Genomic DNA, 23,432 nt, shown 5'->3' on the forward strand with positions numbered 1-23,432 from the left:
TAGAAAGGAAAGGACAAGCACAATGAACTTCCTGGATACCAATCCCTGACTAGAACTGTTCAGTGGTTGTTTATATGTTAGAGGATACTTTGGCAAGATTTCAAGGTGGCTCCAGTAACAAACTCTAAACAGAAACTCCAGAAACTAGTGTTTTGAGTGTGTGTGTGTCAATGCAGAAAGCTGGGAGTAAATGTGAACAAAAGTAAGGTAATGAGGTGCAAAAGGCAGATGAGACAGGAGAGTTTGAGCGTAAGTTTGGAAAGGATGGACCTGGAGGGAGAACCATGCGATCATAGAGTACAAGAGAGCTAAATTCTTGAGGGCACTTACAAGGTTAAGGAAGGAGAGGTCTGTTATGTCAAAGACGGGTATATCTGAAGGTAAAGTAGTTGAAACAGTGAAATAGGGATGTGAGTCTTGGGCCTTGAATGCACAAGTTTGAAAAAGACATAGTGGAAATGAAAAGTCTGAAAACAATAATTATACTAATTAACCACATGACCCCCTTCATGGAGTTCCTCTAGCTGTGCTATAAATCAGTCAAAAGGAAATGATGGCCTCCTCTGCAGTGAGACGTTTCTCAATGAGACTGTACTCCTTTCTGTCCACTGACAAAGATACAACCTCACCAAAGATGACTTTTTACATGCACCTTAACAACAAGCATGTAGAGCCAGGTAATGCTTGAGGACAATGTATGATGTTTGGCAGGTTCACTGTGTAGGTAAGGCCAGTACAGTATAGAAGAAAAGTGTGGTTTTAAGTACAGTCTGACTGAGAATGCTGACCAGGGTGTGTTGGAACAGTCTGGAGACAGGAAATGAGCGAAGAAAGACTGACTAATAAGGGACCTATGCACCAGAAGAGGAGGGAGGAAAGGGAAGGGGGAGACCATGGGAGAGAAAGGAAGGATTCAGTGTAGGAGGTTTTGGAATATCCAGACCCAAGAATTCTGCAGGTTAAGAGCCATGTATGAGATAGAATGAATCAGATAAATATGGTATACAAAAGGCAACATGCTGTCATTGGGCTGAATCAAGGATTATGAACTGATGAAGGTAAGCCTTGGAATAGTCTGTGGGGCTTGGATGTGGTGGGTAAACACTGATTTCAGCATATTATGTATTTCAGCTTGAGAGTGGATGTGAGCAAATGAGGCTGCTCATTTGTTTGATCATGATGTTACCTCACTAAGGCAAGAGAAGCAACGGTGAATAAAAAAATACAATCAGAATGCAGATGTCCAATAAGGTCTCCCTGAAGAACAAGGAATAAAGTTACTTAAGACACATGTCTACTACATAAATAAATAAAATGTACACTAAAACGTCTTTCAAAATTTGACTAATCTCAAAATATCACAAAAAAAAAAAAAAATGAGATTTACTTTGCAATCTGCATCAACCCTCCTACCTTGTGCTGTTCAATAGCATCAACCCACTGGTGCTTCTCTTCTTCAGTTCCTGTCCGCATGTACCATACACAGTCATTCAAACAAACATCAAAGCGACACTCATCTATCTCATGAGGCTGAAAATGACAAAAGTACATGGTCTATAAAGAAAAAGGCAAACACATCCTATAAATGACTGGCTCAAGCTGATAAAGTACATAAAAGGAGATATACAGTAAGCACCATATAACAAAAGTAACTTATAAAACAATTCAAAACCTTTCCTTTAAAGCGAGTTTTCTCACTACAGTAAAAAATCACATACCCTAACATGAGCTTTCTGAACACTTATAGAGCCTCGACAGCCAAAAGCAGTCTCATTATGGTTCCTGTAATAGCTCATGGTTCCATCCTTCAACACCATATACCGATTTTGCCATCCATGAATGTAGTTGGTCCATTTCGACACTGTGCCCTATAACAAAACATTTTATTACGTACATGATTCCCAAAAATACGCATCTAAAACTATATATAATACAGTATAAATGTACATCAACATGTAGTCTTACAGTTCAGAAGAGGGTATAAAAATAATCACTTTCACAGCTTAAGCTTATGTAAAACATTCAGACCATTTATAGAGGAAAAAAATAATGAACACACATCACTCTATTACAATTTATATGTATTATCTTTAAATTTCATACAGTGATGAGATATAACTGCTGACAGTCAAACCTACTTAAAAGCTATATCCTTCCTCCACAAATACATTAGTACATCAAATCTCTATAGCCTTATTAACACAAAATCCTTTACTAATGCAAACCCTCCAAGATCCCTCTTCATCAGGCTCACAGCTATATAAATCAATTCCTCTGTTATGTACCTATGAAGTCATCATAAAATAATTCTTAGTAAGACCAATATCCATAAGTCTGTTTTTAAAAGTAAATGTTTTGGCTGTCACTACCTAGACTGGGAGACTTCCAAATCTTCACAACTCATATTGCACATGAGGAGCTCTTGACTTGTTGAAGATACAAAGCCAGACAGTGACTCTACTTTGTTCTTGGGGCCAAAATTCCTCTAGAATTACAGTTGAAATCCTTTAGTCATATATTTATGTTGATACACAACTCTGCTTCATCCCCTCTTATTCATCTGTAGCTATGGGATGGAAGTATGAGCTTCTTGATCTGTTCAGGATATGTTAAATCTTAAAGTCCTGGAACTATCATTTGCCTTCACAACACCTCATTAATATGCTCCAAACATTTCATACTGACTGGTGAACAAAATGGGCTTGTAAAGTCAGTGTGTTCTCATGAATGGTATATACTGTAATACAGAATCAGTAAACTTGTCTCAACCCTTTTAATTATCAACCTCGTTAATAAAAGTAAAATTTTGTACAACAAGCTTTAAAGGATTCAGATAACTATGAAGTCATTGCACTTTATACCATACAAATTCAATCATAAAACAGAATTCCATCAAAATCCCACACAAATAAAGAACTATATGTTCCTGTTGAACAGTCCAATCAGACTGTACTTCATCTCTCAACAATTAAAAGACATACAATGTTTTATGTAATTTTCTGAGTTATGAGAATTATGAAACAAAATGGTCTTCATTCAGAAATTGTAACAACTTTTACTAGATAAAAAAAATCATTCCTTCATAAAACCTTTTGATATATGAGCATATAAATGTTAAAACCTTTCAAGAGATATCATAAACTATACTTCACGTACTCAAAATCATTTTACAGAAAAAAAGTCACACACACACACAAACACAAACATATATAATATATATATATATATATATATATATATATATATATATATATATATATATATATATAAACAGTACATGGAAGATAGCTACTAGCTTTTTAGATTTCATATGAGTACTGTATCATAATTTTTATAGCACAAACATAACCAACAAATTCACAAAATACACAATTTGTGCTTTCCAGTAATCTGCCTGTGCTGTATTTCAACTATAAGACAACAATCATCAGTAAACAAGTTTAAAAATACAACATTTTTAACACAGTTACTGTATATCACCACATAAGCTTATTACATTACTTCTCAGCTTCATTGAATTTCCACTTCACATCAAACTTGTTGATTTCTAAGCCATTCTACCTAGCTGCTGTCACTGTGTCAGTTTCAATTCAGTAAGTTTAAACTGTTGCCCGGATATCTGTAAACATGATCTGACAATACAAGAGAACATATGGCACCTAATACTTATCACCTTACGAAAACAATTATAACAGATAGCACACAACCAAGTGCTAATACATGGCAGGAAATAATGATATGGGATGGGAGATGAAATGACAATAACCATCCTGTATTCTAAGTTCATATCTTAAATATTTTCAGTCTGGCTTTCACTATCCCAACAATATATAAACAACAACTGCAAGAGGTCAACTTTTTTATTACGACAGCTATGCAAGACGAGATCCCTGCTGATGTCACAATCGAAACTCGTAAATTCACGCAGGGATGAAAGCATGACTATCATTTATTTAGGGTGAAATCTTGGGCTTATCTGAAGTGCCTGGTGACTGACATGGTGACATTCATTACACACCTGTAATTCTGTAGGCTGTCTGTGGGCGTAGTGGTGAGGATGGGCGTCTTCCTCACTGTCATCATCAGTAAGCGTCAAGCTCCCGTAGTCCTCTGACATTTTCACAGTTCTTAAACCTTCACAAAATACCTATATCCTCGTTCCGCAGAAGCAGTAGTGTGTGTCATGAGTTTTGCTGCAGAGTCCCTCGCCCAGTTTACACCTGTCTATGCAGTGAATGATAATTAATCCAAACAATTCCGTCATAAATAACAAAGAACAGAAGAACATCACACGAAGGAGTGGAACCTGCTCGGCCGCGTCCGCCGCGCCCTCCCAACACCATTTACACGCCAGCCTTCACTGCCTCACACGCCATTGCCTCACGCTAACAACACTAAACTACTAATTCCTTAATATAACTAAATGCAGCGCTTTTCTCTCTCTAGTATTTCGGGCAGACAGAAAGACAAGTGAAGTAAGGTTCATCCTATATTTGAAATACGACGAATGCTTGACAAGTATTTACATTTACAGATACATTCCAGAACGATGATTAATGAGAAGGTACACAGATATATAAAAATTAAGTTCAGGATGAGGACGAGAGGCCGTGTCAGAGATATGGTGTAAATGAGGAGTAAAGGGCCGCTTTCTGTCCTCTTCTATACACACATATATATATATATGCTTGTCATAATAATCCATTATCACATAACATGACATTGTGAATACTATGAACTTGTTTCTTATATATGTGTTAATTTGCCATATATCATTATTCTAATTTGCCTATGAGGGGAGTAATTCACACTCGAGGACCAGTCTATTTAACTTTGCTTATCTGTCATAGACTCGTGAATTTTATAATCCTCTTTGCATTTACTTTTTTCGCTTGACATGTTCCACGTGGATGACACTTTGTCACCGAAGCAAAATGCTTCGTCATGTCCCTGTAAGACATTTCTTGCCTCCCTTGGAGTGTCCTCTTTTTCTCTTGTCAACATAACTTCAAAAAGCTGTTCATTATCTATCGTGGCTCTCTAAAAATCTCTAGGTGGTATATATTCCCCCTCTATCCTCTTCTTTATTTTTTATTTCATTATACAGTGTAACTCGGGCCTTTTTCTCACTATAAGACCAAAATGGTAGGAAATACGTTACATACTGCTAAGCATTTCCCTAATCATGTTCATAGAGATAATTTCAACTTGTGTTGCTATTAAGTTAGTTTCAGTTCTCCTTACGTTATTTTCTGGTGATAGATATGTTGCGACATCAACTTCATTCCTTCGAAGAACCGTTCTTATTATTTCTCTCCTGCTATACGAAATTTGGAAAAGGGATCTGTTTATTTCCTTTCCCATCCCATTACTTAGCATTTTATATGGATGTATTGCTTATCCAGTTGTCTTACCACTAGTACATTTTCCTGGCCAGTGTTTTGTATGTAAACGGGATGGGAATTTTACACTCCCTTACATTCCAGATAGTTACATGTGGTTCTAATATGAATGATAAATATTGTCTATATAAAAACTTTTATTGTCATTTTTCTTTCAATTCAATATGACACGTAATGGTGTACATTGATGTCGCTTTTCTCACCCAACGATTTCCTTATTATCTTAATCACTTCAAAATTTCACACCCACGCATACATATGCAAAATATGCCAACTTTCCGTATAGAATTTATTATCTTTTAGTCTGGCCTTATTGTGTTGTGGCACCTTTTTTATTATCATTGATTACTTGTGTTCCAAATCATCAGTAATGATCTATTATCTACGTCCAATCTCTCTCTCTCTCTCTCTCTCTCTCTCTCTCTCTCTCTCTCTCTCTCTCTCTCATTTATGTAAGATGGAACATTTTCCTCCATGTCGAATCCATTTGGACAGGAAACTAAACCATCCACGTGTGCAAAACCTTGTCATAGTTTTCTGAGATTGGAGGCAATTGTCCTGATGCACTGCCCACTCCGTACACAAGGACCTTGGACAGTGCAAGTTATCAGATATCAATGTGGCCGCCATTATTAGCGGTCAGATATATACCCGCCCACATGAACTAGCGTAATAACCTGCCTTGACTCTCTCTCAGGAATTAGTAAAATACTGACACGCTCTAATCATTTGATTTTGATAACTCCAACATGAATAGAGATAAACTTTTGTACATCTTGTTACCGCTGAATTCTTTGTCATGTAGCTACATATAGTTTTAAAACTTTATCTTACTGAAACTACACCCAATCAGTCTCATCTATGTTTACGTCAGCAACAGAATTATCGTATTCTTTTAGATGCTGTCGTAGATAATCGGTCAAGGTTCATGTGCTCAGTGAGAATGCATATGGAGTTAACATCATCTTGAAGACATGAAGGTGCTCAGAATTATCGACTGGTGTTTAGGGCGTAACAGTGAGGGCCACAATGAAGCTGGTGGTCGATAGGCCTATCTATTCAAACCGGTATAAATTCTCCATACCATCGCTCTCTGGTGGTGTCCTTCAGAGATAAGTCGATACAGATTATTAGACATGATCCTTTCATGTAATGTCTGTGACCATGCATTGCTAATGCCGATTATTTTCCCTGTCGTGTTTGTGACCTTGCATCAGTATTATTGATTAACGCTTTGCCGGTCGAAAATGGCTTTTATTCAATGCAAAAGATCAAGAAAGGAAAATAACGAAAGCTAGAGCAAGGAAACAGCAATAAGTGAGTAGCCGACAAATAAAACACGAAAAATTTTCGTGGCGCTATATTGAAGGACGTCCAAAACAATCATTTTTTTTGTGTTGAGACTAGTTTCCAAGCAGTGAGTTAATAGGCTATATGGCTAAAGGCATAACGCGGAACTTCTAAAGTCCACAGACAAAATTTGTCCCATTCCTGAGGGCCAGGACGCCTAAAATCGAGTCTGGCCATTTTTTTCAAGACAGAATAAATGTAATATTTTTCATAGTAACAATAAGAAAAATGTAGGTCAAGCACAAAAGCCATAAATCCACTGGATAGAGGCAAACTAAAGATATATCATGATTCGCTCATAAACTATGCAGTAATCAGTGTACTAAACTTTCTTAGACAACAAAAAGGAATTATTATTTTTCATGATGAAACGCGACCATTGCTTCGAATACTTGGTGAAGATACTTGCCACAACCATCCTCAATCAGATTTTATCAGACATACTTCTTGGTCTCAATTAGACAAAAATATAATCTTTTATATCAAAATAATATTACAAGTACCATGATGTCTTTTTAAGGCCATTTACCGTAGAATAATTGTTGGTGAGGTTAAGCGAGTAACGGTTGTGGGAGCAGCTGGGTCTGGCTACGGTGGTGGTGAAATAAAATGTCAGCCATGGAGGTGGATCCACAGGAGGAAGAGATCGAGGTGCCCTCCTCCAGCACCTCTAAGCAGGACAAGAAGAGGTTTGAGGTTAAGAAGGTACGGATCTTGTTCATAACTGGAGTCATCCTGCCTTAGAAACAACCTCCACCATCTAATATAACCAATCTTTATGGATTTGTCATTCAATCATTACGCGATTTTTATTTTTTCTTGGGCATATTTAAATGTACTATGTCATTTGACTTGATGGATAAATAAGATACATTTTATATTTAGGTAGAAATATTGATATAAGAGCGTCGCTTGATGTAATTATGAAAGTAGACGAGTGGTTCCATTGGGGTCTAGTTAGTTTGTTTACTTCGGCAAAATTCACACACGGTTGTGCTTATAGAAATATCTCAGCGTGGATGGCTCATTAAGAATACACAAATACTTATTCCCAATGTGGTCCTTACACAATACTTTTGATTTAAGGAGCCTTTGATCAAAATCCATTAGCTCGCATATGATCGTTTCCCATTAAGGAGGCAGTTGGCCTTGAAGCGGGTAAGATGGGGTAGAAGGATAGATTTCAGCATAGGTAGGTAAGCAAGGTCAGAAGCTTAACGTTAAAGCTTGGGTTTGGTGTGGTTAGAGGAGGAGATTGTGCTTGGTTAATGATAAAAGGTTAGTTCTGCCTTGTTGATGGCCTTAGACAATGAATGATTTTGTTCCATAAATGATAAGTGTAGTGTGTAGGGAACATGATAAGGGATTGTAAGACACCAGTGTTAGCGTTTTATTGATTTATATAAATCAAAACTATATTAGTACATCGGAGAAACTATGGGATTGATATATGGGAGCAGGAGGTAATACACCTGTGAAGAGGTAGTAGCACTAATGAAAACCAAAATTAACCTCCCAAGCTGGAGTCATGATTTATCATAATGGTTGATATTCTGGCCAATTAATACCTGTTGAAAACATGACACAGTTGACATCAGGTGCTAACAAGTAGGCAACACAGGAAGCAGCCATTTGATTCTAAGCAACAGACAAATATTATTGTTGCTAATAGGTGAGGTATTTATGGGTGTTTGGTATCTTACAAATGGTTTACCTACTCTTTCATTAATTATACCTAACATTTTTAATAATACACATTACCTTCACTATTATTGTGTATGTTGAAATGTTATTCTCACATTCATGTTCAGCACTCTACTACATCTCAGAAATTGTCTAGAATCCAGGTTATTACTGGATTTTTGGTAATTATTTAGAACCTTTTTTTACTAGATTTTATATAATTTCCTTGAACCTGGTGTTTTTACTGGATTTTTGGTAATTATCTTGAAGCTGGTGTTTTACTGGATTATTGGTGATTGTCAGGAACTCCGGTTTTCAAATTAAGTTCCTCCAACGCATGGTGGAGATCTATGGGACATTCTGTGAGATATGTGAAATTCAAATAGTTATACTTACAGATTTCATGAATGAGATATAGAGCATGAATTTTGGTATATTACATTTTTTTCATTCATCAAGGGTTCTAGGATTTGCTTTTTTGTTTTTTGATATATAGATGCGATGGCATCAACATGTTTGAAAACCCTCAGATCTAGAATTGCTCTGCATTGTTAGCTGGAAATATTGTCTGACTGCATTCTGCTTTGCTGGTGTACAATTCAGAGGATAGAGTAACAGTTGCAGAGCATGATGTATTTATTCGGTGATATTGGATCAGGTGATAGAGGTAATATGTTTTAGGGAAAATGCAGGGTTAACGAAATTAGATTTAAACACATTTCCTGTAATTTCATCAAACCCACAGTTTCCTTGATATAGTAATGTTGATTAGTATAAAAGATAAGACAAGATCTCTAGTGGTATATCTGTAATCTCTTAGAACCAAATAAAAGAACTTAAAATATAAGTATCCTTTTCCCAGCATTTGTTGTGATGTAGAGCTCAATTAGACTCATATTCTGTAAACCACTGAGCAAAATTAATTAGTGTTTGTATTCAGAGCTATTGGAAATGGATTCCCACGGTTAGTTACTGACTTTTAAATCTCCCAAATCATGTTCTTTGCAAATTTCTCCAAGTTCGTTATAGTGTCTTCCATCTACTTCTAACATATGTGAAGGGGCTTACAAGCTAGTTGTAATGTTATTTTCTTATGAAGCTTATCTATAATTTCATGAGAATAAAATTTTCTTAGATTACATATTTCGTTAGATGGCTAAGATGTGCTTTTACAAGGAGCAAAACACCACTACCACTTTGTTTCCCCTCTCACTGTTAAGTAGAATATTCCCTGAAAATGCATATTCATTTGTTAAGTGATTATAAAGATGTGATGTAAAGGATCTTATGAAAATTTTTATTTCCTGGATGCTGTGAGTAAAATGAATTTTTGTTTTACATTTTATGTGACAAAATTTTTTTAGAATGTTTAATTTTTTTTATACTTTGGTTAAGAAGAAAACCAAAGGTAGTTCCATGTAGTTCTTTGTGGATATACTGAAATGCCAGTTGTAGAGGTACTAGGCATGTTTTTCAGTACACTGCATTTCTCTGCATTCTTTATTGCAGATAAGAGATATTTTATATTAACAGTGTACTGTACATGTTTCCAGTTTATTGCCAATAGTCTAACATTTTCCTTTTTTTTCAGTGGAATGCAGTGGCACTATGGGCATGGGGTAAGTATGTCTTCGCTTACACTTCAATTTTATGTATTGTTATTATTATTATTATTATTATTTAATTTTATATATTGTTACCTTTAGTCTATAATTCATTACTGTGATTATTCTTTTCTTCATACTTGTTTGCTGTTAGTAAGGTAAGCCTGTGAGCAGACAAAGAAAAGCCACATTCACTAATGTTTATTCTCTGGTATCCGTAACCAGGCTCCATATGTATATTGTGGGTATCACTGACATGAATAGAGGGGGAGAGTGATGAAACACAAAACTAAGTGCAGAGCACTATATTCTTTAAAATTTCATTACATCAGCTTCCTAAGAAAGATTAACATCTTAGATGTATGTTCTGTACAGTGATTGTTTTTGAAATTTTTCTTTGTGAGCTAAGTGCAGGACAGTTAAGGGGTAAGTATTCATACTCGCACACATGTCTTAGTTAGTCTTTTTATAAAATCTCATCACAGCAATAGTAACTTTACATTTACTCCATATATCTATAGCTTCTTTCGTTGTGGATCCTTCATATTATCTGGATCTATAAATGCCACTTACAAGGTACTCGTTCTCCAAGTATTTTTCACATCTACAAGGCAAACAACTGGTCTGCACTCCAGCCTTTCCTGAAATCACATTGCTTGTTCCTTTTGCTCTAAAAATTTGATTAATGTATTCTAAGTTTTAGATAAAATAGTCTTGGGGGACTGTGCTGTACAAGTATATATTGTCTGGCGATGCTCCATTTGCATGAGAAAAATCAAACTTTCCTATAATTTTTTTGATACATTTTAATGTTTTGAATTATTGATGAATGACCATAGATGTCATGTTGTAGTAAACAAAACACATACGTAGTGTGAGATATATTGTAAAATTTTACTTGTAAATGTATTATTTGAATTCATGGAATATTTTCTGGGTTATTGGGATTTTAACCAGAGGTGTCTTAAACTTAGAAAATTTTGATCTATGAAAAGCCCTGATTGTGAGAATTCAAGTTTGGATAGGTAAATGCTAGTTATATGATTTTTTTATTTGAAACATATTGTATGTGGTTTTGATTTTTTTTTTTTTTTTTTCTTGTATTTATAAATGGAGTACGGGAGAATTAATAGTGTAAGGAATGATGCTTACAAAGGTGGTTGTAGGCATACTGTTAAGATATGGTTCTGGTATGTAGAGTAAAGAATTTACCTTAATATATTTATTTGTTTGATTACCTGTTTGTCATTTTTGAAAATATAGTGATCCACAGAATTGCTCTTTTCTTCTTCAATTACAGATATTGTTGTTGACAACTGTGCCATTTGTCGTAACCACATTATGGATCTCTGCATAGAATGTCAAGCCAACCAGGCCTCAGTCACATCAGAAGAATGCACTGTAGCATGGGGTGTCTGCAATGTGAGTTTTAATCAAGGGAGTGTGAAACAAGAATTTGTTTTTAGTGCACTAAGTAGAACTCGTCATCTCCATGCATGCTAATGATAACCTTGCTGGTTCTTGCCTAGTGCATAGTCATCCATCACTTGTAACTGAGTTGCTATTACAAAAGCAGCTCAGTTACCAGAATTCTTTTTATAATGTATCTTATGAATTAGGGAACAAGTTCATATAGTGGAAGGCTCAATCTTACAACATTAGAATGTAGAATCTTAAATTTGGAAATGAGATGTTTGAGGACAATATATGGTGTGAGGTGGTTTCATTGAGTAAGTAATGAAAGGGTAAGAGATATGTGGTAATAAAAAGAGTGTGCTTGAGAGAGCACAAGAGGGTGTTTTGAAAGGGTTTGGTTACATGGAGAGTATGAGTGAGGAAAGATTGACAAAGAGGATATATGTGTCAGAGGTGGAGGGAACGAGGAGAAGTGGGAGACCAAATTGGAAGTGGAAGGATGGAGTGAAAAAGATTTTGAGTGATCAGGGCCTGAACATGCATGAGGGTGAAAGGTGTGCAAGGAATAGAGTGAATTGAAACGATGTGGTATACCGGGGTTAACGTGCTGTTGATGGATTGAACCAGGGCATATGAAGCGTCTGGGGTAAACCATGGAAGTTTTTGTGGGGCCTGGATCTGGAAAGGAGCTGTAGTTTCGGTGCATTATACATGACAGCTAGAGACTGAGTGTGAACGAATGTGGCCTTTGTTGTCTTTTCCTAGCGCTACCTCGTGCACATGGCAGGAAGGGGGTTGTTATTTCGTGTGTGGCGGGGTGGTGATGGGAATTAACAAGGGCAGACAGTATGAATTATGTACAGGTGTATATATGTATATGTCTGTGTGTGTATATATATATATATATATGTATACGTTGAGATGTACAGGAGGTGTATATGTGCGTGTGTGGACATGTATGTATATACATGTGTATTTGGGTGGGCTGGGCCTTTCTTTCACATGTTTCCTTGTGCTACCTCGTTAACGCAGGAAACAGCGACAAAGTATAATAGTAATAATGATAATGAATTATACTTTGTTGCTGTCTCCCGCATTAGTGAGGTAGCGCAAGGAAACAGACGAAAGAATGGCCCAACCCACCCACATTCACGCCCACACATGCACATATACATACCTATACATTTCAACATATACATACACAGACATATACATATATACACATGTACACATTAGTACTTGCTGCCTTTATTCATTTCCATCACCACCCCACAACACATGAAATAGCATCCCCCCTCCCCTTGCGAGGTAGTGCTAGGAAAAGACAAAAGGCCACATTCGTTCACACTCAGTCTCTAGCTGTTATGTGTAATGCACCCAAACCACAGCTCCCTTTCCATGCCCAGGCCTCACAAAACTTTCCATTGTTTACCCCAGACACTTCACATGCCCTGGTTCAATCCATTGACAGCACGTCCACCCTGGTATACCACATCTTTCCAATTCACTCTATTCCTTGCATGCCTTTCACCCTCCTATATGTTCAGGCCCCAATCGCTCAAAACCTTTTTAGCTCCATTCATGCACCTCCAACTTGGTCTCCCTCTTCTTGTTCCCTCTATCTCTGACACATATATCCTCTTTGTCAATCTTTCCTCACTCATTCTCTCCATGTGACCAAACCATTTCAACACATCCTCTTCTGCTATCTCAACCACACTTTTTCTCCACTCATCTCTCTTACCCTTTCATTACTTACTCAATCAAACCACCTCACACCACATATTGTCCTCAAACATTTCATTTCTAACACATCCATCCTCCTCCGCACAATTCCATCTATAGCCCATACCTTGCAACCATATAACATTGTTGGAACTACTATTCCTTCAAACATACCCATTTTTGCTCTCCAGTACACATACATATATACACATGTACATATATACACATGTACATATTCATACTTGCTACCTTCATCCACTCCTGCCGCCATCCTACCACTCATGAAATGGCACCCCACTCCACCCGCATGTGCACGAGGTAGTGCTTGGAAAAGACAACAGAGGCCACATTCATTCACACTCAGTAGCTGTCATGTGTAATGCACAGAAACCACAGCTCCCTTTCACATCCAGGTCCCACAAAACTTTCCATGGTTTACCCCAGATGCTTCACATGCCCTTCAATCCATTGACAGCACATTGACCCCGTTATACTACATCATTCCAATTTACTCAATTCCTTTCACGCCTTTCGCCCTTCTGTATGTTCAGGCCCCAGTTGCTCAAAATCCTTTTCACTCCATCCTTCCACCTCCAGTTTGGTCTTCCACTTCTCCTCATTCCCTCCACCTCTGACACATTTCAATGCACCCTCTTCTGCTCTCTTAACCACACTTTTTATTACCACACATCTCTCTTACCCTTTCATTACTTAATCAAACCACCTCACACCACATATTGTCCTCAAACATCTCATATCCATCACATCCACCCTCCTCCGCACAACCCTAGCTATAGCCCATGCCTCACAACCATATAACATTGTTGGAACCACAGTTCCTTCAGACATACCCATTTTTGCTTTCTGAGATAATGTCTCGCCTTCCACACATTCTTCAACTCCCAGAACTTTTGCCCCCTCCCCCACCCTGTGACTCACTTCTGCTTCCATGGTTCGATCCACTGCCAAATCCACTTCCAGATATCTTAAACACACTTCACTTCCTCCAGTTATTCTCCATTCAAACTTACCTCTCAATTTACTTGTCCCTCAACCCTACTGAACCTTGCTCTTATTCACATTTACTCTCAGCTTTCTTCTTTCACATACTTTGCCAAACTCCGTCACCAACTTATGCAGTTTCTTACCCGATTCAGCCACCGGCGCTTATCAGCGAACAACAACTGACTCACTTCCCAAGCCCTCTCATCCACAAAGACTGCATACTTGTCCCTCTCTCCAAAACTCTTGTATTCACCTCCCTAACAACCTCATCCATAAAGAATTAAACAACCATGGAGACATCACGCAACCCTGTCAATTGCCAGCAAGTATGTCAGTGCCTGTCCTCACTGTAACAGACTTATCTTCCCACACTTAACACACACCAGCACAAAGTTAACTTTTTTGGTATGATTGAATTACTACTGTGCACTGCTACCATTTTTAGCTACAAAATGAAGTGAATCTGAGGAGATAGAGGAAGAGTGGTAGAAGGATATGGTAAGGAAGTATTTGGCTGAGACCATTGTAAGCATAGCAGACCCTTTTATGTTCCATGCTGCAAACCAGAGAGGCATGTTGGTTTGCTTTTGCAACCCATTGCTATGCACTTAGTATTTCATGACAGAGAGATTAGATTTAGACCAAACTTAAACCAATGATAGTGCATGCATGTTTTTACATCTATGCAAGTTTTCAAGGCCAAAAGTGCATGTTTATGCAATATCTCAATATTGGATAAATGGATATAATGTGGACCAAATGCCCTACAGTATAGAGCTCTTTGCACAGTCAGGTGTTTAAGTCCAGAGATCAAGGTGATTTGAAAGCTTATGTACACATTATTTGAAGCCTGGGTGTTTGGATGTGAACCAGATTTGTACCGCAGATACTGCAAAGTTCTACTCTCAGTAAAGTTTTTAAGGTCATGGATGAGGGTCACAAGGTCATGTGTACTAAAATGCTAGTGAATGCTTGTGTACATAATACCTGATGACTGCGTGTTTAGATATGGGCTTAGCTTGTATCACAAGTGGATGTCAAAGATCAGTGTCACAAGATCAAATGTACCAAGTACACAGTAACTGAAAACTTGGATAATGTATGTGGACCAATGTATACCACAGATACTAAATGGAGAGGAGTTTAAGTTTTAGATAATGAGGGCCAGACCTCAAGATTTTCAGGTCGTTTGTATTGAAATGGTACTAAAAGCATGTTTATGCAGCACTTAGTTATTCAGGAAATGACTATTGATTAGATCCATAGACAGGAGGTACAGAGTTGTACATGTTAATGATATTTGGATGTCTGGGGTCAAAACTCATGGTTTGCATTCATGTGAACTAAATTGTTACAAAATACTTGTTCATGCAGTTTCTCATGAGTGGGTGATCAGCACTAAACCAAACACACCACAAACGGTTTAGACAAATTTTAACATCAGATGGATTTTTTGGAGTTTAAAGGTCAAGAACATGGAGTTTGATGTTAGTAAAATGTTTGTATAGACTGTGTCTGAATACTAGGTAAATACACAGTGACCAGACTTACCATCGTAGGTTATATATACAAAGTTTTTCATCCCATCTTTGTATAGGCTGGGGAGTCAACAGTCAAGATTACAAGTTGACATTCATTAGGGATGCCAAACCTTGTGCTATGGGCACTGCATTAGTGTGTTAGACATTTTCTTGTTAGGATGATACAGATAACATTAGTTAGGCACAGTAGGTAGTAGTAGTTGGTAGGAACATTGGTTAGGAGCCTCTGGAAACACTATGCTAGAGTTGCCCTCTACCAGTGGCCTGTTAAGGGTGAGTCACTGAAGTTCAATTATGGAAACACTTTCACCCTGGCCATTCCCCTTAAGGGGCTTGCTTTAGGGAACATGCATCAGAGATGTAGATAGATAGATAGAAGATAATTCAGTGATGGGGATGTTTATAGGAGCCTGGACATGCATTTTTATGCACATGTGAGATGATATACTAGATGTAGATAGATAGGTTGACAGATATTGTGCCATTATATCACAAGTTGTTACTTATTCCAGCACTCATACTTTACTGCAAAGACTACTGCTTTTCATTCTTATCTTTACTGTGCTACTACCACTGTACTATATGTTTTCCTGTTTTCCTTCATACATGATTGTGATGTGGCAGCTTTCAATCTTAAAAGTCTTTATCATCTTAAGAAGTATAAGAAGTAAGTGACTGCTCCTCATTTACTGAATCCTCCAGCCTCATTCTTCAGCAGTTTATTTTGAATTTTTTTATATATATTTAACTTTCATGCATGGGAATGGTTAACTAAAGTGTTCCATAAGTTACAGTGCTGAGTATTACATAATAGGTATGCTGCTACTGTAGATATGTACGAGAGTTTTATTTGTCATCTTATCGTTTTACCAGTGCATAGAAGTTTAAGATGTGGCTACTAAAAATTTTTTTATTTTGCTTTGTCGCTGTCTCCCGCATTTGTGAGTTAGCACAAGGAAACAGACGAAAGAAATGGCCCAACCCACCCCCATACACATGTATATACATACACGTCCCCACACGCAAATATACATACCCATACATCTCAATGTACACATATATATATACACAGACATATACATATATACATATGCACACAATTCACACTGTCTGCCTTTATTCATTCCCATCGCCACCTCGCCACACATGGAATAACATCCCCCTCCCCCCTTAGTATTTACATGTTCAAGCCTAAGATAAAAGGTAGGGGGAATGTAGTAGAAGTGAGGAATTCATATAGGGATTTTCTGATATATGTCTTGTAGACATAAGAAGTGAAACTAACTGTGATTTTCCTTTACAGCACGCTTTTCATTTCCATTGCATATCTCGGTGGCTGAAGACTCGTCAAGTATGCCCATTAGATAATAGAGAATGGGAGTTCCAGAAGTGAGTATTTATTTCTTTATATACTTACTCTTGTTCTTCCACAAAGAATTATGGATGAGTTATTTTTCCAAACTTATCATCCTACATACTCTGCCACCCTTTTGTCCACTTTAATTGTTTGTGCCTGCTGTCCAGTTGTTGGAAACATAAGCCAAAGTCCACTCCTACATGTGCTTTCCAACTATGTGTCAGTGTTCAAAACTTCAGCTGAAGCTCACATGTCTGCTTGTATACCAGTATTCAGAAACTTAAACTTCAGCCAACACATACATACAGAATGAACTTGTTGGAACACTTTGCTCACTTCAGTTTCAAGTAAGAATTAGCTGAAGGAACCAGGCATATATTTTTCATGTGATTACAGGTTGTGATAACTATCAGGAAAAGCCGGCAAGTTTAGTTTTTAGAGGTTATATCCTTGTCATTAATTAACTTTTGTCTTTTTTTTTTCATGTACATGCCATTGTTTCAGAGTTGTAGCCAAAACTTTGCTTATTTTTTCCACTTATCATTGAGAAAACTTTTTCCATAACGCATTCATCAGTCATCTGTTTAAAACCTTAACCAAAGGTCAAATGTCTATATGTCTGTTTGGTTGATAGTTTGCTAGTTGTTATCTTTATCTTGGGAAACAGACAAAATTCCCAGAATTGCCTATATGAAATTTGAAAATCATGTTTCCTTGTTTTCTAATGATATCACATGTGAAGAGTGCATTTGTTAACATGGTGATGAAGTCATTTGCTTGATTGTGTCAGTGTCACAATGAATGTTTGATCATGTAACATACCTTGCAGGTTACAGAAAGAACTACAGAAAGCATTCTGGAAGAATGAGAAAATTGTGGATAAAATAGATGGCCTACCTAAAAAAAGGAAAATAGTCATATCGATTTTTCAAATACAGCGAGAGAGGAGGCAAAATGGTTCCCAGTTGATTTGGATGAAGATGATGAGTTACTTTTATGCAAACGTGCACCTAGATTAGATTTTGTGAGGGCCGCAGCATCAGAAGTGAAAGGCAGCTCTGATACGTGTGACCGCATGAATTATTTTTTTGATTCATTCTCTCACCATTGATCTACCAATTAAGATTAAGACATATGCCAGAGAAATTGATGGCATTGTAATCAACTAGATCTTTTTTATTTCATGTTCTCTGATTTCCACTTTAGCAAGGTAACACCATAACAAACTAAAAGAAAAAACAGCATCTTCATTTGAACATATCTATTCTGTGGCTGTTGTATATGATGCACCAAAACTTGAGCTCTTTATTTGCAGGTAAACCCAACAGACCATTTCTGTGGATTCTCATGACCACTTCATATGGCCAAATTCAACCCTTTGATAGCATGTGGCCTACTCTTCATCATTTCAGATTTGCTTTATCCCAGACATGCTTCTCACCATCCTGAATGATACTGCAGACCTGCTCCTTCCTTGCATTCGCCTCTCTCACCACCCTGTCCATAAATAGATTAAACAGCTGTGGTAATATCACACACCATTGATGGAAGCCTACCTTTTCTTGGAACCACTTATCCTTCTCTTCCATTCACACCTGTCTTACTCTTAAGATAATAACTCTTTATTGCATCTTGTAGCTTTCCTGCTATGCTTTATATTCATAGCAACTTACACAAGGCCATTTTGCAGGTCCTATCATACATTTTCTCCAGGTCCATAAATTGCACATACACATCTTTCCCCCTTTCCAAGCATTTCTCAGAAATTTTTCAGATCAAAAACCTGGTCCACACATCCTCTACCACTCCTGAAGCCATTGCTTCTCAGTTGTCTAATATTCAGATGTTCTTTTCATGTTACCACCCTTTTCATCATCACTTTTCTGTACACCTCATCAGGTATTCCCAACTTATATATAATTATGTTATTTGAGCATTGACTTTTGCCCCCTTTCTGTATATAATGTTTTGATATAGACATTTTGCCAGCCCCCAGGCTCTTCACCTTGAGTTATATACACCATGAAAGCCTTACTTAACCAGTCAGTGACACTTTCAACCTCTTTCTTGAGCAGCTCAACCACCTATGTGATTTTCTTGTTTGATGTGGATGGGTTCCACACATGCATCTGTTAGCATTGATTTGCAAGCCTCTCACTTTTTTCTTACCCACGGAAATTCTCTCTGACTTGTGGGGAAATTTTTGAAAGGTGCTTTGCTTTGAAAAATATGGCCGCAGGGAAGAAAAAACATCTCATGCATGGAACAGTTACAGTACAGGGGTTAAACATTTACCTATTCATGCAGAGAGACTTTGTAGATGCTCACATGACAAGGCAAGAATGTAGGTGACAGGTTGTGTTTTGTTTTGCTAGAAGCAAACCAATAGTTCTTAAGTACTTTCATGGAAGATACACTGAGCAATCAGTAAGTCAGGGACATTGTTACTCTGCACCATAACTGGTATTGCTCAAGAACTTCTCTGTTCCTTCTGATGTGAGAGGGATGAGCATTTACAGACCTCCATGGTGTAGTAGTTAGCATTCCTGACTGTGACACATTCGTGGGTCTGTGCAGGGTTGAAATGTATAGGTGTATAGTTTGGGTCATTCTTTCATCCGTTTCCTTGCACTTCCTCGCTAACGTGGAAGACAGCAACAAAGTATAATAATATAAATATATATGGGAGAGTATTGATTGAGAAGGTAAAGGCATGTACAGAGCATCAGATTGGGGAAGAGCAGTGTGGTTTCAGAAGTGGTAGAGGATGTGTGGATCAGGTGTTTGCTTGAAGAATGTATGAGAAATACTTAGAAAAGCAAATGGATTTGTATGTAGCATTTATGGAATTGGAGAAGGCATGTGACATAGACATGGTTTGTGAAAGGTATTAAGAGTATGTGGTGTGGGAGGTAAGTTGCTAGAAGCAGTAAAAAGTTTTTATTAAGGACGTATGGCATGTGTACGAGTAGGAAGAGAGGAAAGTGATTGGTTCCTAGTGAATGTAGGTTTGTGGCAGGGGTACATGATGTCTCCCTGGTTGTATAATATGTTTATGGATGGGGTTGTTAGGGAGGTGAATGCAAGAGTTTTGGAGAGAGGGGCAAGTATTCAGTCTGTTTTGGATAAGAGGGCTTCGGAAGTGAGTCAAGTTGTTTGCTGATGATACAATGCTGATGGCTGATTCAGGTTAGAAACTGCAGAAGTTGGTGACTGAGCTTGGTAAAGTGTGTGAAAGAAGAAAGCTGAGAGTAAATGTGAATAAGAGCAAGGTAATAAGGTTCAGTAGGGTTGAGGGACAAGTTAATTGGGAGGTGAGTTTGAATGGAGAGAAACTGGAGGAAGTGAAGTGTTTTAGATATTTAGGAGTAGATTTAGCAGTGGATGGAACAATGGAAGTGGAAGTGAGTCACAGGGTGAGGGAGGGGGTGAAGGTTCTTGGAGTGTTGAAGAATGTGTGGAAGGCGAGAATGTTATGGGTATGTTTGAAAGAATAGTGGTTCCAGCAATGTTATATGGTTGTGAGGTGTGGGCTATAGATAGGGTTTTGTGGAGGAGGGTGGATGTGTTGGAAATGAAATGTTTGAGGACGATATGTGGTGTGAGGTGGTTTGATGAAGTAATGAAAGGGTAAGAGAGATGTGTAGTGATAAAAAGAGTGTGGCTGAAAGAGCATAAGTGGGTGTATTGAAATGGTTTGGTCACATGGAGAGAATGAGTGAGGAAAGATTGACAAAGAGGATATATGTGTGTCAGAGGTGGAGGGAACGAGAAGTGGGAGACCAAATTGGAGGTGGAAGGATGGAGTGAAAAAGATAAAGGAGAGTGAAAGGCGTGCAAGGAATGGAGTGAATTGGAACAATTAGGTATACCGGGGTCAACGTGCTGTCAGTGGATTGAACCAGGGCATGTGAAGCATCTGGGGTAAGCCATGGAAAGTTTTGTGGGACCTGGATGTGGAAAGGGAGCTGTGGTTTTGATGCATTACACATGACAGCTGGAGACTGAGTGTGAATGAATGTGGCCTTTGTTGTCTTTTTCAAGCGCTACCTCGCACGTGCGCATGGGAGAGGGGAGGGTGCTATTTCACATGTGGTTGGGTGGCGGTGGGAATGGATGACGGCAGCATGCATGAATATGTACATGTGTATATATGTATATGTCTGTGTATATATGTATACGTTGAAATGTATAGGTATGTATATGTGCGTGTGTGGACGTTTATGTATATACATGTGTATGTGGGTGGGTTGGGCCATTCTTTCATCTGTTTCCTTGTGCTAATGCAGGAGACAGCAACAAAGTATTATAATGAAATAAAAAAAAACCTCAGGATGGGCATATGTAGAGAGTGAGTGATGAAAGGTTGACAAAGAGGTCATATTTGTCAGAAGTGGAGTGAACAAAGAGAATAGGGAGACCAAATTGGAGAAGGAAGTATGAAGTGAAAAAGATTTTAAGCGACCAGGGCTTGGTCATGCACAAAGGTGAAAGGCATTCCCAGGAGAGTGAATTGGAACTATATTGTATACAGTGGTTGATGTGCTGTTAACGGACTGAACCATGTGAAGTGTTGGGTAAACCATGGAAAGCTCTATGGGGTCTGGTTATTGATAGGGAGCCGTGGTTTCGGTTGGTTGCATGACAGCTAGAAAGTGGATGTGAGTGAATGTAGCCTTCCTTCTTCTGAACCTGGCGCTGTCTCACCAACACGGAAAACTGCAATTGAGTATGAAAAAATCTATAAGATGATATGGGATTTACTTTATGATAGATAATAAGTTATGGAATATGGTCTTGTAAGAGGTGTGGTAGATTATAGGTTGGTTAAAGTACATAATAAATGGGTTTCAGGGTATAACAGGAGGAATTAGACAACAAATGAAACCTTTGTGAATTGATTTGGACAAGAAGTATATCACAGGAGAGCTTTATGAGGGATTGATTTGTGACTGTGTGCAATAGAGAGGCATGTTGTTTGTGTGATTGTAAATGCATATGGAGGTATTACTTGTTTTTGATAATCTACTTGCTGTACAAAATAAAGATCCAAGATGAACTTTTATTGTGGAAACATTTGTTCACTTAAGCACTCTGAACCCAAATAAAGAATATGGTAAGTAAACTGAGAGTGTGTTTGTGCTTGAGTGTTACTGAGAACGGAGCCAGAGTTGGTAGGTATTGGTAGGTAGATCTGTTAAGATAGAAGTAAATATGTTTATTTAATTCTTCCCATTATCCCAGAATGACAAAGTTTTCTATTCACAGGTATGGGCACTAGGAAAAATATTCAAGTTTACCACAACTCCAGCCATTCTTTCCCGCTCTGTCATGATAAGTCCTAAGTTAAGCCATGTTTCCTTTTATTAGGATATTTTGTTTCCCTTTTTTGTTTCACCAGCTCTTCATTTTTGGCACGTGTCTTGTGATTGTGATAATTTATAGAATAAAATTTCTGTGATGTTTTTACAGAGAATTTAATTATTCCTTTTAGTTTGTTAAGGAGTACATTTAAAATTGAACAACTTATAAAGAAATTTCCATAGTTGATGTTTTCAATGTTATTCTTCTTGAATGCTGATTTTTTTCTTATATATTGTTCATCATCTAACTTTATGGAATATTTCTTTTTCTCTTTACAGTTTTCATGTAAGTTTTCACCAATATACTCATGCATACTTAAGTAGCAAGCTGAGTGTGCACTTGTTTCAACTTTTTTTCTGGGCCTTGTTTAGGCAGAACATGGAAAATTTTCAGTTGTTGTGGTCTCCATCACCTCATACAACTGTATTTCATTAGCCAGTAACAACTTTAACAGTTTATCTTGCAGAAGTCATCCAGCAGATAATCATCTCATCTTCCATTGCTTTGTAGTAATTAGGAAGGTTTTATCAAGGTGACATACAAACTTTAAGGTTCTTTCACCTGTAGACAGGTGTCCTGGCTCTACTTAATTGATTCAGATATGATTAAGTTTTGCCTTACTCATGGGTCCTATATATTTAGTTGCTGATTTATAGTTTATGTTGTTGAATATTTTAGGACATCTGGAAGTTTCCAAGTATACTTTGTGTTGTCAGCAATGACTGTTTATATATCTCTTTCAAATAGCATTATTCCATAGTCATTATCAGCAGGCTTTGCAATGGATTGAAACTTTCAGCCAGTAGATGACAGCTCTACATTCTGTTTTTGATTCAAGTCATGTAACCTGTATTAGATCTCTTGAAGTTTATCTCTGTTAGCTTGGTGCACTGGAGGTGAATTCACTGTTAGTCCATTTGCATGTTTCTTATTCTAGAATTAGGCATCACGTATTTGTGGTTTTTCTTTTCATACATCCTTGAGC

The 23,432-nt window shown here is 37.6% G+C and overlaps 2 protein-coding genes across 2 annotated transcripts in view; one reads left to right on the forward strand and one right to left on the reverse strand.

Moving 5' to 3' along the window:
• Nucleotides 1-4,249, reverse strand: part of cert (ceramide transfer protein) — a 41,367-nt gene extending 37,118 nt beyond the window's left edge. Inside the window, exons 1-3 of the mRNA XM_071656706.1 lie at nt 4,019-4,249; nt 1,719-1,868; nt 1,414-1,530 (exon numbers count right to left, since the gene is read on the reverse strand). Of these exons, the coding sequence (XP_071512807.1) occupies nt 1,414-1,530; nt 1,719-1,868; nt 4,019-4,117 (366 nt within the window). The 5' untranslated portion in view covers nt 4,118-4,249. The remainder of the gene's footprint in view (nt 1-1,413; nt 1,531-1,718; nt 1,869-4,018) is intronic.
• A 3,035-nt stretch (nt 4,250-7,284) lies between these two features.
• Roc1a (Regulator of cullins 1a) lies at nt 7,285-22,559 on the forward strand. Its single transcript, XM_071656898.1, has 5 exons — nt 7,285-7,457; nt 10,027-10,054; nt 11,340-11,461; nt 17,030-17,115; nt 22,352-22,559. The coding sequence occupies exons 1-5, from the start codon at nt 7,362-7,364 to the stop codon at nt 22,362-22,364; spliced, it is 345 nt and encodes a 114-aa protein (XP_071512999.1). The 5' UTR covers nt 7,285-7,361; the 3' UTR covers nt 22,365-22,559.
• The last annotated feature ends 873 nt before the right edge of the window (nt 22,560-23,432 follow it).

The sequence above is a fragment of the Panulirus ornatus genome, chromosome 63 (assembly GCF_036320965.1).
Source record: "Panulirus ornatus isolate Po-2019 chromosome 63, ASM3632096v1, whole genome shotgun sequence".
In the NCBI taxonomy this organism is placed as follows: domain Eukaryota; kingdom Metazoa; phylum Arthropoda; class Malacostraca; order Decapoda; family Palinuridae; genus Panulirus; species Panulirus ornatus.

Bases quoted from the DNA above. Each gene is read 5' to 3' on its own strand.
- Roc1a (XM_071656898.1), top strand. From the start codon at position 7,362: ATGTCAGCCATGGAGGTGGATCCACAGGAGGAAGAGATCGAGGTGCCC. The intron at 10,055-11,339 runs GTAAGTATGTCT...CTTCAATTACAG, and splicing joins AGTGGCACTATGGGCATGGG to ATATTGTTGTTGACAACTGT. The intron at 11,462-17,029 runs GTGAGTTTTAAT...TTTCCTTTACAG, and splicing joins TAGCATGGGGTGTCTGCAAT to CACGCTTTTCATTTCCATTG.